The sequence below is a fragment of the Acanthochromis polyacanthus genome, chromosome 12 (genome assembly GCF_021347895.1).
Source record: "Acanthochromis polyacanthus isolate Apoly-LR-REF ecotype Palm Island chromosome 12, KAUST_Apoly_ChrSc, whole genome shotgun sequence".
In the NCBI taxonomy this organism is placed as follows: domain Eukaryota; kingdom Metazoa; phylum Chordata; class Actinopteri; family Pomacentridae; genus Acanthochromis; species Acanthochromis polyacanthus.
This window is the reverse complement of record NC_067124.1, coordinates 1,050,591-1,067,839: the sequence shown is the minus strand read 5'-3', so window position 1 is coordinate 1,067,839 and position 17,249 is coordinate 1,050,591. Positions and strand designations below refer to the sequence as shown.

The window sequence follows — 17,249 nt, the reverse complement described above, 5'->3', positions numbered from 1 at the left end:
ATAAAGACACTCGTACTGTCGCAGTTAGATTATTGTTCTGAAATTTGGTCTGGGGCTGCTGCATCAGATTTACAAGCCCTACAAACTATTCAGAATAGAGCAGCACGATGTGCTCTTCGATGTCCATTTAGAACTAATGTGAACTGGACGCATAACGTACTGTCCTGGCTAAAGATAAACGAGAGATTTAAAGTCTCTTTGCTGAATTTGACAAGAGACATTATTCTTACTAAATTACCTAATGTACTTCATCAAATGCCATGTTTTAGTTCTGATGTACACCAGTGTCAAACTAGACATGCCACAGAGGGCAGATTTGAACTACCTATAGTGAATGGAAACAGGGGGACTGTGATGTACAGAGCTATGATTGGTTGGAACGCTTTGCCTGGTGGCATCATTAATGCAAATAGTAAATATCAGTTTAAAGCCCTTTTGAAAAGGCATCTTTTCACTAACAATTTTTTTCTGTCCAGAGGTTGTTCTTGTAAGTGGATCCATCCAAATGCAATCAACGGGTCATAAAATAACTGTCTAATTGAAATTGTGTCTAGTCACAGGAACAAGGTTACAACTGGGTCCCATCTTTGAGGATGATGGTATGCATATTATATTTATTTTGCTGACTCGTATCTTATGCATGCCCTTTGCCTGTGTGTGTGTGTGTGCGTGTGTGTGTGTGTGTGTGTGCGTGTGTGTGTGTGTATGTGTGGGAGAGAGGAGGGGGTGGGGATGGGGATAGCTCACTTAATTTTTACTTTTAATGTCACTTGGTTGTTGTAAAAATGTTCTGTAATGAGCATGTTGTATGTTGTGACTCCAGGAAGAGAAGCTGTACTTGTTGCAGCTTATGGAGATCAAATAAATACGAAATGCAAGGACTGCAGTAATGTGTTCGCTGTATTTGTAGCTAAATGAACTTACATATCTATATCACACCCACCCACGTTTCTTTATACCCAAAAGTGTATTTGCTCCAGTGTGTGGGGTTACCGGTGCTCCGGGGGCAGCAGCTCCAGGAGCAGCTCCAGAAACCCCAGTGAAGGGAGGTCTCATCATGGGCTGTCCCATCATAGGCTGCCCCATCATGGGTTGCATCATCGGGGCTCCAGGCCCTGCTGCAGGAGGCTGTGAGATAAAGAAAACACATTAGACTGGGACTAATCCTTCTCTGCCTTCAAGACAATCAGAGGCAGTTCTCAAAAACATCACAAGAAATAGCTCCAAAGTCAGTTAATCTAAGTGCAAGAGGGAATAAACTTACACAACATTTTAGATATTAAAGTGAACCCAGATAACTCTGAAGTCTTCCTGGCAGTAATGCGTCATTGATGGCAGCCATTAAAGAAGGATTCAGCTGGCTCACTATCATGTCAAAGCAGTTTTCCACACATTCTCTCACAGCTAAGACATTCTCTCAGTTCTTTAGTGAATATTTCATTCTGAATAAAATACCACTCACCATTCCAAAGCCCGGCTGTGCACTCATTGGTGGCACCATCCCTGTACCGGGTGGAGCTGCTCCAGGAGCTCCAGGAGCTCCAGGGGCAGCACCGGCCTGAGGAGGCAGACAGAGGTCACATCAACACAACCTGTCCATTTAAAAAAACACAGCTCGTCTGAGTTTAAAAAGTGTGTGGATCCTGTATAAAGAAATTCAATTTCTCAAGACAGTGTTGGCACCAGGATCTTGATAAGTACAATTCTAAATTCAGCTTTCAGAAATGCTGCTTTCTGGACAGAGACTGATAGTGAGAGTTGATGCTGTTCTCACCATGGGGGCTCCTGGTGTAGCCCAGCTGGTGGGGGCCACCTGTGGCATCCAGTTGGCGCCTCCTGTCAGCTTCTTCTCACTCTGTGGGTCTCTGAAGGAAACCAAACACAGGATGCACCTTAAATTGTGTCTGGCTGTCTTTGGGCTACCTGGCTTCACTGAGGTGAACATCAGTGATGGTAAACAAATGTGTTTTCATCATCAGAATGTGTGGAGTACTTAGTATGACACATGATAAAAACAGCAGGTTTGCAGACAAAAATTAGAGTGATAAAGTGTTTTTTATTGGGCTGAAATACACTACAGTTCAAAAGTTTGGGGTCACTTAGAATGTTCTTATTTTTGAAACAAAAGCATTTTTTGACGAAGATCACATTAAATGAATGATAAATCCAGTGTAGACATAGTTAATGTGGTAAATGACTATTGTAGCTGTAAACAGCTGATTTTAATGGAATATCTCCATAGGGGTACAGAGGAACATTTCCAGCAACCATCACTCCTGTGTTCTAATGCTACATTGTGTTAGCTAATGGTGCTGAAAGGCTCATTGATGATTAGAAAACCCTTGTGCAGTTATGCTAGCACATGGATAAAAGTGGGAGTTTTCATGGAAAACATTGAATTATCTGGGTGAACCCAAACTTTTAAAAGGTGGCGTACATCCAATATAATAAAATAACCCAAATAAATAAGAGGCAACAGTTATTTAGTAAAACCAAATCATTCCCAAATATTAAAGAAGTTCAGCCTTTGGTAGATAGCTATGTTGCTACAATAGTATAGTGAGTATTTATTTATTTTTGTCTGATGACGAGCTAACCTCATGTTATTCTGAGCTGCAGATAAACACATTACTGCAGTCACAAATCCTCTGAGGAATAAAATCCAGGTAATAAAAATGCAGCTGTAATCCTCATTATGTATTTGATGCCATTCAGTAGACCTCTCTTTGTTAGAGGATATGGTTTAAAAAAAACAGAAGACAAATGAAAACCAGAAAAGGCTTAAACTGATTTATTCAAATATTTATTGTTGTTTATTATTTATCCATGTACTGAAAAGCCTTTTGTCCTTTCTGGTTTCCTGCAGTACGTATATTCTAATTTTTGAATGATTTGATTGGTCAGGGCTCAGGCTGATGACAGACTCGGTGCAAAATGAAATCTGTTTCACCCTACAGAAATCCTACATTCGTTACAGTGTTCATGTCATGTTTTGTTTCTAAACATGACATGGTTAAAGAAAAGTCAGTGTAACTACCTAATGTGCTCTTTTTCATGTTTAGTGTTTTATTACTGCTATTTTAACATTGTTTTATTAATTTTGTGTGACGTGAAGAGCACCTTCAGCTGCATCCTTTGTGAGAAAGAAGTTAAACCCAACAAACGCCATCAGCCTTGAGAGTCGAGCCTCTTTATGTCCTTTTGTCTACTTAAAGCACTGTGCTATAGATACATACTCACACTTACACAAGAACCATGCATTCACAGACTTCACACCTATTAACACACACTTACTTTTTCTTTACTCCAAGGTCTGAACAGAAGAAAGAAGGAAGAGTGAATTACTTTTCTCTGCCAGCATTTATGTTAAACAGACACAACTGATCTCCAGGTAAGAGAAGCAGTCTACCTCCGATCAGGTTGGCCAGCGACGAGTCCAGATCTCCTCCGATAGTTTTGGTAGGAGGGGGGTGGAGGGTGGAGCGGCTGCAATGCCTGCTGCTGCCACAGGAGTCCCCATGCTCCCCGCTGTGCTGCCCCCGGTGCTCTGGGGCGTTACGGCGGGCATTAGCAAGTCGCCTAATCCACCAAGCACTTGAGGGGAGGGTGGCAATGAAAAACAACACGGATTACAAACCGGTGAATCCCTGATCTAGTTAACACAGAGGCTGGATGTGAGGACAGGCGGTACGGTGAGAGGGATAATCCTGCTGGGACGGCATCCGCAGCCAGCTGTGCATCACATGCACAACATCAGACTGTACTCTCATTACAAATAAGCATTCAAAGGGATGTAACAACAGCAACTGCACTCACTTGGCCAGTTGCTCAGCCAGTTTGCAGTGTCACAACTTGGGAACTAGAAAACTGGCTGAATTTGGAGCACAGGTTTTGAACCAGGTGTCATCAAGGCCTAAAAAAACCCTTCAGCCACAACATTAAAACCACTGACAGGTGAAGTGAATAACACTGATCTTCTCATGTAATGTCATGTTTTCCTGAGAAGTCTAGGGTCCTGGCATTTATGCGGATGTTGCTTTGACACGGACCAACCATGTGAACTTATCAGACCAGCTACACTGACACACTGTAAAAACTGCTCAGGAATACCTTCAAGATCATGACAAAGTCGGCCTCAAAATGCCCCTGATGCTGATCCAACCAAACGTCCACAGGCTGTACCTGAACAAGTCTAATCCCCTGAGGCCCCAAACCACTGCCAATGCTCCAGTGCACATAGAACACCCCAGAGGTCCATACCAGGAACTATACAGTCTTCTATAATCTTAGGCAGGTGGCCTTAATGTTGTGGTTGATCGGTGTGGTTCACATTCCTACTAACAACTGCAGCATCGTATTGTTGAACGTGGTTTGAGGCTCCAAACATACTAACACATCATAATCATCATCCTGTTCCAAATGTTTTAGCACAGTCTCCCTGAGACATTTTAACAGTCCATTCAGTGCTTCAACTGTTAAATAATGTTGCTAAGTATTCTAACCAAAAACCCCATGCATTTAGCCATTTTGACATGTTTCTTGTTATCATTAGCTATGTTCACTGTTTTCTAATGCTTTTCTGCTATGGTTGCCTGTTTTTAGAAACTATTTAATCAGAACTTTTAGCTAACTGTTTGTACACCTCTGCTTGCTGATGAGTTTTAACACACTCTTGATTATAACACAGTTTTCAGGTGTTACAGTTGACTGTGTGTGCTTGGATATTTTCTGTCTTCTTAATTATTATTGTATGATTGTTCATTTAAATTAGCTGAGCCACTACATCTGTGTACTGCTTGTTGGGAATCCAGATAATATAAATTTGTACAACTTTAATATAGACATTATATCTAAGGCACTAATCAGGGCTTACAGTCAGAGCTTATGAGTTCTTACATAACGTAAACCTGTCCACTTTCAACAATGTAATGCTGCTTATTGAGCTAAAAATGCATCATTGTTGCTGCAGGCCTTGATGGCATGTGGTTATTCTTAATAAACTGTTCTAAAAGACCAAAGGCAAATAAAGATGCATTGTACAAACATGAGCAACAAGTCTTGTCTCGTGCAGGAGACACAGAGGGGTAATTTTGCAACATGCAATTTCAGAATGTCCTTGAATGACGCAGAGGGGGAGAGTTGTCAAAGCACTGAGGGGTTAAACTCACCAATTACAGATTAGAAGAAACAAGCAATGACCCAGCAGAGTGGAAAAGGTGTGGATGAGGGGAGGAGACAGCGGTGAAAGGCAAACAGAAGAGAAAAGGTGTAGAGCAGAAAGAAAGAAGAGAAAACAAAGTTTCACTCATGGTGAGGGGTTGTAGTGAGCAGGAGGTGAAGAAAGCACAGCATTTGTGAAAGCGCAAGAAGGAAAAGAGAAGAGAGTAATGTGAAAAGGAACAATCATTGCAGTAGAGGCAGCAGTGCTGAGGAGTAAAGCAGTCAGCAGAAAGAAAAGTTTTACGTCAGGAAAACAGTGAGCAGTGAATGTCAGTCCTTTATTCATGCAGAAGTCAAGCTGTCAGCAGGTCCACAGCTAAAGCTGCAGTAGGCTCCATGCTGTTGGCATCACTGGGCAGAAATCACATATTAACCTTTTACTGTATCGAAATTCAAGTTGTCTGAGAGGAAATAAGACTTCTGCTCCTCCTTTTTCAGGATTTACTAAGTGCAGCCTGTGATAGGAGACTTTGACCAATCAGGTCTTTCAGATTGGTTTCTCTGAAACTGAAAATGCTCCGACATGTCCCTGATTCAGCTTCACACAGACTCCCACACACTGTCTGAAGTGCAATAGTACATGTGTTAGCGCCACTAATGAATTAATCTGTTTATTAGCAACATTTTGGTGTACTGTTTCAAGCAACCAATAAAGAGGAAAAGAGACAGTAGAAGACGTGATATATCAGATATATCAGTAAAGTTTGTAGGACCGTTGGATTTCATCTGCCTCAAGTTGGATTCTGTGATTGCAGTTCTTCTCCTGGACAGTTGCTGCTGTCATCTCAAAGGGTTTTACAGACACAGGAGTTTGAAAATAAAATGGGTGCAGTAATTCTTATGAAATGAATGACTTGGCCTACTGACCTTTGCTTGTCTGGTGAAAGGGGCTGAGGACTGAGGGAGGAGGACTGCATTTTCATTCTGTGTTACCAATTTATTCATTTATATTTCCCTTGTCCAGTTTTCAGCCTACTGCAGCTTTAAGATAGCTCAGTTTTAATAAAGCAGATTAGATTAATGCATATCAAGCAGAAGACCTGCACAAATAGGAACAAAATATGCCTTAAATCCCACGTTTTGCAAGGCATGACAAAAAAACGAATGACTAAAATTAAGCAAAAAAAACAATCTTCCTTTAAAGCACAAGATGAACCTACTTGAAGCATCAAAGCCACCAGAGGGTGGCGCTGTGGTGGATGCAGGTTCTGCTGCTGCTGTAGCCGGTACTGGAGGTGTGGGGGAAGGAAGCGAGTCGAGGGCATCAAAGCCCGACTCCAGGAGGTCGTTCTGCACCGGAGCCAAGGCTGGAGCCAGAGGAGCTGGAGCAGTGGTGGGAGCGAGAGTGGGGGACATCAGGCCTGAAGGGTGGAACAGGCAGAACTCACATCAGAATCACCATAAGTCCATGAGAAACACATTAAATATGACTACTGATGCAACAAATGTAACGAGACATCCCAATTACAGAATTAGGTTTGATCTCTGGGAGAAGAGCAAATCTTATGAATTATTTTGACATACTTGATATGGAATATTAATATAATTACTGGAACAGGGACATGTAATAATATAGCTTATGAAGAAAACAAAACAGATGAAAACTGAAGATAATTTATATACACTGTTGTTCAAAAGTTTGACAATTCCATGTTTTCCATGTAAACTCCCACTTTTATCCATGTGCTAACATAACCATCAATGAGCCTTTCAGCACCATTAGCTAACACAATGTAGCATTAGAACACAGGAGTGATGGTTGCTGGAAATGTTCCTCTGTACCCCTATGGAGATATTCCATTAAAAATCAGCTGTTTACAGATACAATAGTCATTTACCACATTAACTATGTCTACACTGGATTTATCATTCATTTAATGCTGTCTTCATTGAAAAAAAAAAGCTTTTCTTTCAAAACTAAGAACATCTTTAAGTGACCCAAAACTTTGAACGGTGCTTTACATTTCATGCTACTTCACTATATTTAGGTGGATATCATTGTACTTTTTGCTCTTCCACATTTATCTAACAGAAAGAGTTGTCAGTAAAATGTCCCTAGTTAGAATTCAGACGTCTTTGAGTTGGAACCATGTTCCTTCTCAATTCCTCTGATGATTTTGAGAGTTAGTAACATATACGAGTTGAAAGAATAGAAACAAAATAGAGAACTTTATTGTATTTTTAGAACTTTATTCTTTTGTTCTTCTCATGGCCTCTCAGACTTATCTTTGGACCCTTTAGAGGAATCCTGATCTGCAGATAAAGAACCACTGGGTCCTGGAAAAGCTGCATCATGGTAGTGAGAAAGAGCTAAACTACAGCTATAAAATGCTGCTAATGCACTGATGCATGAGCACTGCCAGTCTGAAAATGTTTTTTTTGCATGTAATACTCCAAATGGTTTCAGTGGAGCTAATGTACAACTAATTCTAATTCATCAGCTTTCAGCAAACACAGAGTGAAATGGGCGAGACGTGGCTTTGACATCACCAGGAGGTCATGGTGGATCGACATTTCTAAATGAGTCCTAAACCAATTTGGAAATGCAGAGCAGTGAATTCAGCTCATCCTGCCAAGTCTGTGAGCTAATTCATAGACAAATACATCTCCGTCATTACTTACTGCATAATTTCTTAATCAGCATAAAACGTTTCCACCAGGCATTTGTTAACACAAAAACTTTTTGCAGGACATTTAAGGACATCTCATTAAGTTCTTCTGCTCCATCCAGCCCCTCTAAATTAACCACAGTTTCCCTTTAAAACACTTTGGTGCAAATCCAAGAAGTGATAAAGTCTGACCTCCCAGCAGGTCGTCTCCAGGCCCTCCAGGAGCAGCACTCTGCGTTTCCTCCACAGATCCACTGAAGGAGTCTGCAGGAGCATCCAGTTATCCACAAGGCAGCATGGAGGGCAGAAAGGGGTGAGAGGTCAGCCCTGAGACACGGTGGGAGGTAGGAGATGAGGTTACCTTTACAAGCATAACTTAAGAAGAAGTCCAATGTGAACAAAACGTCAAATAAACTTAAACAACACATTTTAAAGCAATCCATCCAATAGCTGTTGATAGACTGATATAAATAAAACAAGCAACTAGAAAACCTGAAAATGTTAGGTCAGTAGCTTAGCTAAGTACTGTCCATTTCATAATACTGTTATTCTGGGAGCATTACTGGAGCTACTGTCTGTTCTATCTAGAAGTGCCTGCAGTTGTTTTGCACATCTACAGTCTAAACAGCATCTAAACAAACTGCGCTGCTACAAACATTCATCTTAGAACTTACTGTAAACACTGAGGAATGATTAAAAAAATCCAGAAGAAAGACATGGAAAAGTTGAATTATACAACAAAGAACAGCAATGAACACAGCAGATTTTGTTGTGTAGTAAAGATGCACTAATGTGGCACGTTTAAGATGATGTAAATTTTTCACCAATGATTAGAGAACGTTCACTTTTCCATAATGAAGACAACATTAACTTCTTCCTAATAAACACACAATGAACAATTTTCCAATTAGAGTTGAATGTTTGCTCGCTTATAGCAATTACCTATAAGCAGAACAATCTGAAAGCAGCTCCTGTAATGTTAATTAGTTTAACAGGATACAACGGTGCTCTAGCAGAGAACAGAATAAGCCACATGAGAATCTGCAGAATGACGTGAGGGAGGAAGTGCAGCAAAAATGAGCAAACACTGTGGCAGAGGTACACAAACACTATTTCAGAATATGAGAGATGAGTAAACAGATTTAAGTGGGTTTATCTTCCACTACAGTCCTGATGGATCCCTGGAATACAGAATATGTGTTTCTTTATTGTGAGGCACAGTACCCAGCAGGTCAATGACTGGCTCCGGCTCTGCTTTAGGTGGAGATGAGGCTTCTGGAGCAGAAACAGGAGCTGGGGCAGGAGCAGGGGGAGCAGCAGGGGCAGGAGCTGGAGAGGAAAATGAATCTGGACAGAGGAGAAAAAAGCAGAAGGAAATTCTGTAAATGACAAGTTTTATCAGTGACAGCTTCATTTCCAAGTACAGAGTCCTCTGCTCACGTAGCGTTAATCTGTCTGCTCTAAAGCACACATGCAGAGAGGAAGCAGGAGAAGGAAGCAAGCATCCCTGCATCTTAACTGTGTACCCACATCCTTGAAGCGTGCACCATTTGGAAGTAGAGGTCTGGTCTGCATGTGCATGCAGACACCAGTACCATGCAACATTGTCTGGCTGCACTCCTCATTAAAAAAGGAAGGGAAACAGAGATGCAGTGAAGGTTAAAGCAGCTGAACTCACCTGTCACGATGTCTCCAGCCGGAGCCGGTTCGGGCAAAGGAGAAGGCCCGCGAGAAACAGCAGGAAGGTCTAATTTACCAACGCAAGCAAGAGGCAGAGTACGAGAAAGAAGAAAACCGTGGAGGTTGGGGAGCAAAGAAAAGCATTAGCGTGGCAGATTAAAAGATAAAGCATAGATAGAAAGCAGCCACAACGACAATCCAATATTTGACGAGTGGGGGGCATGCAAAGTTCTCATACCACTATGGGGGACAAACCAAGACGTGTAGGAAAAAAAACAGCTGACAGAGGAGTGGACATATGGTAACCAGAAGAGATGAAGAGGTTCCACACACACAGAAATGGATATCAACTCCTGTACCTGCACCAAAAAGGTCTACGCTAGGAGTGGTAGCAGCTTTGGATTCTGTGGTAGGGCTTTGCTCAGGCATAGAATCAAACATATCTAAGAACAAGGACACACAATCATATGTACATTCAGATTTCAGTCCAGTGCATACAGAATGATGAGTTAAGAAGAGATGAGGGAAAGCAGAGAGAGCAGATATTTTGGTTATTAAACGGGTAAGTTGCTGTGTATCTGTTCAGTGCAAGGCAAAATGAGACAGTGCAAAAGTTAAAGGGGAATGTTGTTCAATTTCAGAATGAAGACAAACTTTCATATTTCCAGATTTCAGATAAATGATCAGAAGTTTCCAAATCAGCAATAAAGCATCACTCACTTCAGTATGAGTCAGTGCTACAATGCACTGAATAAAATCTGGTGTTTCCTTTTTACAGTTTATACAGAAGGTCAGTGTGGATGCAGAACAAAGCCAACACTAAAACATATAAAAACACACTGAAATGGGCAAACATTTCTCTTACTTCTTTGGTTGGTTTACTGTGGGCAAGCAAAGGTTCCAAAAAGGTTCCATACAAGTTTCCAGCTTTGCTAGCAGCTGTATGAGGCTGTACTGTTAAGGTTAGCATGCTAACATGCTCATAGCTAAATGTGCAGACTTTTAGCAGGTCAATTTTTGCTGCTATCATTTGTTAATTAGCACCAAACAAATATATAAGTCTTGAGTATCACTAACTCTGCAATTAGCTGGCCCTATTCCATTAAATATAGGATAAATTAAATACATTTTGATTTGGTAATATTGCTAAATTAAAGTCTATAGAGTTAATTTGGTGAGGACCATGACTGTTTGCATTAGTTTATGGCAGTACACAATTATTCCAGACATTTTATGCTAAGTTAAAGATGTCAACCACATGGAAGACGAAAAACCAAGGGATCACCAAAGTTCTGTGCAAAATCTGTCCAAAACTTTGTGCCAATCCATCAAAAAGCTGCCATGCTCACGATCACAGATCCTGTATAAACTCTGATCTACTGGTGAGACTAGATGAAGTCAGGTTAACAAAAAACTACATAAAATTCATCCTAAGGGAGAAATTAATGTCTGCACCAAATTTCATGGTAATCCATCATCCGGCTGTTAAGACATTTCACCAAAACACAAATACAAAGAATATCTGTCTGTCTCGGAGTTATCAGTTTACTTCAGCGTGGAACAACGGTGTCCACTGGATAACCACTGTTGTCATGACTAGAAGCGTACTTCTAGAAGAGATAAAAATGTCACAAGTTGTGCATATTTTTTCCCAGATATAAGAATTATTATGACTGCCTTCTTCACTGTCTATAGTCTGTAGTATTTGTCATATTCACTTATATGAGCATTTTTGAACCAATAACTCCTGTAATCTAAATGTCATTTGGTCTGTGGACGGTAAAAATTCTGACATTGAGCAATATTCCCTTTTAACACCAGTGCATAAGCTACAATAAAGCATTCTCTGCTGCCAGTGTCTAAAACACTGTTCACAAGCAGGAGAAGAAAATCATTTTCTTCCCTCCAGGTTTTGCAGACTATTTGTTAGTATTCGTTTTATAATCAAGACAAGTTGAGCCACCTCTGTTAATCAGAAGGGACACATGTCCATTTATGTTCCCAGGGATCCAATCAGAGCAAGTTTCCATCCCCAAACACAAAATAATTACTGGATTAATTATTAAAGTGTTGCTGGCCTTTATTCTGATGTTTTTCTATTCAAATGATCAGAATTTCACAGAGGAGGTCAAAATGTTTGATTAAGTCTAAATGATCTGTAACTGTAGGAAAGGTATCATGGAAAATAGAAAAACAAATCTGAAATGTAGGGGTAGGGCAAGTTATCATTGTCACTACCATAATCAATCATCAGTAGCAGGAGCAACACAGTCAGCATCTTCATCAAAACCTTCATCATCATCATTGTCATAATGCAGGGCAATGCAGTGGAAAGGCAAAATGAGAGCGAGAGGACTTTACCACCAAAGATATCTAGAGTCGGGGCAGCTGAAGACTCTGTGGTGGTGGTGTCGGTGGTGGTGGTGGTGGTAGTAGTGGTAGTGGTGGAAGAAGGGGTGGGGGCAGCGGGGGCAGCGATGGGGGCGATGATGGTCGGCGCCTCACTAGAGGAGGGAGGGGTGACGGCGGTGGCCCCCGTGTCGGTGGGCCTCATAGCGAACAGGTCCAGCTCTGGAGCAATGTCTGCACTCCCCTCCGTCGTAGCAAAGGGGTCTTCAGGAAGAGCAGCAGCAGGGTGGTGTTGGAGGGTTAGGAGGGGTTATGATGAGAGAAGAAGGGGAGGGGGTGGTGGGTGGATGGGGAAGGGGAGGGGATTGAGGGTTTGTTAAAAGAACAAACACTGTAAAAAGCATTTCTGTGAGGCAAAATGCCTCCGAAGCTCCAAGTCAGGGTTAGTTTCAGACAAAGTAAATCAAGCACACAGTCACTCATTAACTTCAGTGCTGCATCCACAAGCTACAGCAGATAACTGGGGACAGTCACTAATAACCGACTCTAATTTGTAGTGTGGAAAAACTGCCCAATTTGTGTTATGACAACACCCAAACTATCCATGTGTCCCTGAAACATTATTGATTCTATGAAAGCCGCTAACACTGAATAAAACTGACATGTTTCTAAGAGCAAGGACCTTGTACCTCATTAAAGCGAATAGACAAAATGGCTTGTATAATGAGTTCAGAGTGACTTGTTTATCTCTGCAAGAGAAGGGATTGCAGCAAGAGGATTAAAGCACCCTGCTTATAAAAAGTTCATGTTCAGTCAGATATTAAACACCCAGATAACACTGAAATATACCAACAATAAATTGGCCATTAAGGTAGTGTAAAATATTTTATAAATATTACTTATCACCAGGTAAAATGATCAATAGCTTCAGCTAACTTTAGCTAATTAGCAAAAGCTAATGAAACATATATTCAAGTATTTACTAAAAATGTACAATTAAAAGCCGTTTTTAACTTCTGTCATTACATCTTGTTTTTTCATCTTAAAGTTTGAGTGTATAAAATGTTAACATTTGCCTTCTTAAAGTGTTTTAACCTCAGCTAAATCTGTGCATGTAATTATTTACAACTTTAGTGAATAACAAGATTGAGGCTATATGTTGGTCTGACAAAACTGAGATCTAAATGCTACCAAACCAATGTTTGGCATGGAATTTTACCAAGTTCACCATCTTTGTTTACCCTGTTAGCATGCTAATGGATAATTATCACGAAACACGAACAGTAGAGGTTGTCTGGAAGGCTTTCAGTTCTGCTGGTACGTAATAAGAAGGCAAAGTATTAGACAAAGTCATATTTTGACATTGTAGTGAAAATCTCACATTTAAAGTTTCATCAGAATCAGTACGATTTAGCCTCTGGTGAACATGAATGAATAAAATTTTATTCCAACGATGTGACAGAAATATGACAGATTCCTTCAGAAATTTCTACAAACTAAGTCAATTTTATGATTTAAATATAATATTACAACAGTATGAGTTTTGTGTTCAGGTGGAGATAAAGTAAAACGCTGGAGATAGGAAACACATGGATAATAAAAAAAACCTAAAAACGTATCTGAAAAATTCTTACGTGTGGACGCAGATTAAAGTTAATGCCAAAGCATTTCTAAAAAACATGACATTTGTGGTTACTCTTAATGCTGTGGTTAGTACAATATGCTTCACAGTTCAAATTTAAAATAAAAGTATTTTCCATTTATCTGAAAAGCTCATTTCCTGGACAGTACATAGGTTGCTACAATCAATGTTCTGCATAATAAACTACTGTAGGCCAAAGAGAGCAACTGAATGGAGTTATTAAAAGGCAAAAGAAAAAGAAAAGAAGCTCAGAGATGATTATTAGAATCATCACTGTTCTGGTATTATAAGGGTTAGTGGTATTCATTTCTGGAATTCAGACATACAGGTATTAGCTGCACTGTGCTTTTTACTGTCGTATTCACGTGGTGAATATTAGGAGGAGCAGAGTAGTCGAGATGAAGGAGGAGGGGGTCCATGACTGGGGCATTAGAGCAGGATTTGGGGCGAGACAGTAGTTTGTGTTTGTTCTACTGTCTCCTATGGAAGCAGAAGCAGCATTAATAAACTAACAGCTTTCACAATCACACACACATCCATCCATTCATGCACACACATTGGCACAAAAAGCTGTTTTGTCACCCACCAGATCCACCAAACGCATCAGCAGCAGGGCCCGCGGCCACGGCAGCAGGACCGTCTCCTGGGGAAGGTGCAAACGCATCTAGGGTATAGCAGACGAAAACAGCGGGAACGCAAACGCAAAACGTAACACCCGGCCAACACACCGACAGACACACGGATGTAAGGAACAGAAGATGAGTAAACAGATGAAATGGACAGGAAACAAAAATGAGAGGTCAGAGTCAGGAAAAAAGCAGAGAATACAAGAAATATGCAGCCCGCTTACTGCAGTGGTTGATCTCATTGCATCATTAGTCACATGAGGAGTTTTGGGGGCTGCATAATGCTGCATTCAGTGAGTGCACACCTGTGCAGGTTTGTGAAATGAGCCAAGTTGTCACAAGTTACTTGTACTCTGTGACAACAGGGGAAATGTCAAGTTCAGGGATGAACAAAACAAAACTTTGACAAAGAGACTTCATAGGTTCTATTCAGTGGTCGTAACATTAGGGCTGATGTTAACATCAAAAAGCCATAATATCATTAAATAAATCCAACTAATAATCATCTTGACAGATTTATGAAACTGTCAGGAAGTCATTAGTAATGAAATCATTAAGGGTGATGAACAAAAAGAAGAAAAAAAACAACAAATCCCAAAAATATGCTGCATAGAGCAGACTAATCACATTCCAGTGGGGTTATTGGGATGCGCACATCATTACATCATTATGAAGCACTACTAAATGTTTAAATCCTGTTGGTGTTTTGTTACAGATCTGCAGCCTTGAATAACTCCAGTGAAAAGAAAGTACTGCACGGCATATTTTTGGGATGTGCCACAAATAATAAATGTTTTACCCTGTGCTCAATGAAACACAGGCTGTGTGAAAGCTCGATATTATGTCAGCACAGTAGTGCACGCAATAGTAACAGAGCAGGATGTAAAAACATTTTGAGTCACAGTATCAAGCATCTGACTTTCCAAAAAACCCAAACCACAACAGCTCTTACTGCTGTTATTTCCAGAATCCTCCAGGACTTTTCAAACCAAAGAATGAAGATTTAAAATAGTGTTTCAATTACTTCGTATTGGCATATAAATGAGGCAGGATATTTTGCCTCTGTTCAGAATGGCCATAAATCATTACATTTTGTAATCATTACACATACATTCAATTAAAAAATTATACATATTTTACCCGATCATAAGAAGAGTCACTGAGGATGAAGGAAATGCCTTAAAACAGATGTAAGTGCTGACAAACAACTTTGTGGGTTTTTAAAGTGTTTTTTGAAACTGAGATGTTTAGCTCTGTGATTCAAATGTGATGTAGTGTGTTTGAAGCACAAACTGGGTGTCATCCACTTACTGACATGCCATACTGTACATTTCTATTGATTCTAGCAGGGTTTTCAGGTTACTAATAAGGTTTCATGTTGAATTAAAAATGCAGTAATGTTGAAATCAGACTCTTTAACTTTTAGTTGTCACATAAATGTATAATATGATGATCCAAAAGCCTGTATTTGTAGAGCTATGAAATAACAATCCTAAGGAATATAATAGTGGTAGGACGTGATCGTCAAATCCAATCCTCTAAGTACAAACTCTGTAGCAAAGGAAGTTTAGTCAGTAAATGACTAAATGGTGATGAGGCTTGTTGCAGAGAAGCAGGCAGGCCGCCATGCTGTCTATCCTGTTCTACATCCTACCCTCCGCCCACACTGACCTCCGAAAAGGTCGATGTCTGAGGCTGAGGTGGTGGCGGGAGCAGCGACGGGCAGGGAGGTGGGTGCTGGTGCAGCCACAGCGGCAGGAGCAGCGGCAGCAACAGCGACTGCAGGAACGGCAGCGGCTGCAGCATCAGCATCAGCATCAGCATCAGCAGACTCTCCTTCTGCCAGGAGAGCTTCAGAGGCTCCATCGGTAGCGGCTGGAGTTGCTATGCAGATAAACCCCGTAATCCAAATGCCACGACCCAGTCACAACCCCCAGCAGAGAGAATAGAAGGAGAGAAAAGGAAATGGTAGCGAGACAGCAGTGTCAGAGTGAAAGTGAAAAAGTTCAGACATGGTGTGTGGTAAGAGACTAGCAAGAAGAATCTGGGTGCTAAACACATTTGTTTTCTATGCAATCACCGCCTGACACACAGGCAATAGAAAAGCCAAGTTGGACAGTGAAAAATCCACTGCCTGTGGCCATTTCTCATCTTCAGTCAGGAGCAGAGTGCTGTCAACGGAATACCCACCCTCAGCCAAGAGGTCTGCACAACAAACAACAAAAAAAGAAAGGCCAGAGGGAATTAGTAAAGAGAGGAGGTTTCATTTTAAAGTACACAGATGTCCCAAAGAAATTAAGCTGCAAACATTATGCAGAACAAGCAAGAAAAGCAGATACAGACCGACAGTAAAGCCAGCAGTATGAAAGGAACCTTCATGGAATTAAGATTTAAATAAGGCTACAGCTAGACTGTCCAAGTCATTAATGGAGCAGCTGTACCATGAAAATGTACAGTAATGAACCACCAGAGGTTCCACATCAAAGAGGAGGACAGCACTTCTTATTCTACTGTGAGGAGTTGTTCTAAAAGACCAGAGTTTGCTCGTTGCAGCTCATTTATGATAAACTGAAAAGACTCAGTACTGCTGCCAGCTATTTCCTAAAGCACACTGCATGGTTTTACATTGATTTTCTTCTTCCATGCAGCACTCGTTTTTCATTCATTCACTGTGTTGTTAAAATCACTCTGCAGTGTTCTTAACTCACTGGATGCTCTGGAAAATGATCCACACAATGTGAAGTAAAAGAGTTTGTAGTTAATGGGATGAAATGTACAAAACACTGAACGGGTCCATTTACATCTGATGGAATGTAAGTCTGTAAAATATGCCCTGCCATCGACTGACATTTTTTCGGCAAGTACATTAAGTGAAGGCCATTCAGTGTCTCTTTTTGAACACCTCCCTCTAACACTTATTGTTCTGTCACAGCTGAGCAGATGTGAATTGCTGTGTCTGGTCTGCTGAACTTTGGGTTTCTCAGAATGCTAAAGAGGTGAACATGAGAGGACAGATAATAGGTCTAACATAGGCTACAACTGGTAGCATGTGCAGGTAACTGGCCTACTTCTTGCAGTAGAAATGAAAGCTACTTCCAAGGTCAAAAAGCATCTTATCTGCTT

At 40.8% G+C, this 17,249-nt stretch overlaps 1 protein-coding gene across 1 annotated transcript in view; it reads right to left on the bottom strand.

Annotated features, from left to right (window-relative positions):
• snap91a (synaptosome associated protein 91a) overlaps nucleotides 1–17,249 on the bottom strand; it is a 74,041-nt gene that overhangs the window by 6,129 nt on the left and 50,663 nt on the right. Inside the window, 15 exon segments of the mRNA XM_051956572.1 lie at nucleotides 994–1,128; nucleotides 1,463–1,558; nucleotides 1,775–1,865; nucleotides 3,295–3,313; nucleotides 3,410–3,466; nucleotides 3,469–3,594; nucleotides 6,381–6,581; nucleotides 8,022–8,093; nucleotides 9,054–9,176; nucleotides 9,508–9,576; nucleotides 9,869–9,952; nucleotides 11,871–12,122; nucleotides 14,087–14,143; nucleotides 15,798–16,010; nucleotides 16,317–16,331. Of these exon segments, the coding sequence (XP_051812532.1) occupies nucleotides 994–1,128; nucleotides 1,463–1,558; nucleotides 1,775–1,865; nucleotides 3,295–3,313; nucleotides 3,410–3,466; nucleotides 3,469–3,594; nucleotides 6,381–6,581; nucleotides 8,022–8,093; nucleotides 9,054–9,176; nucleotides 9,508–9,576; nucleotides 9,869–9,952; nucleotides 11,871–12,122; nucleotides 14,087–14,143; nucleotides 15,798–16,010; nucleotides 16,317–16,331 (1,610 nt within the window).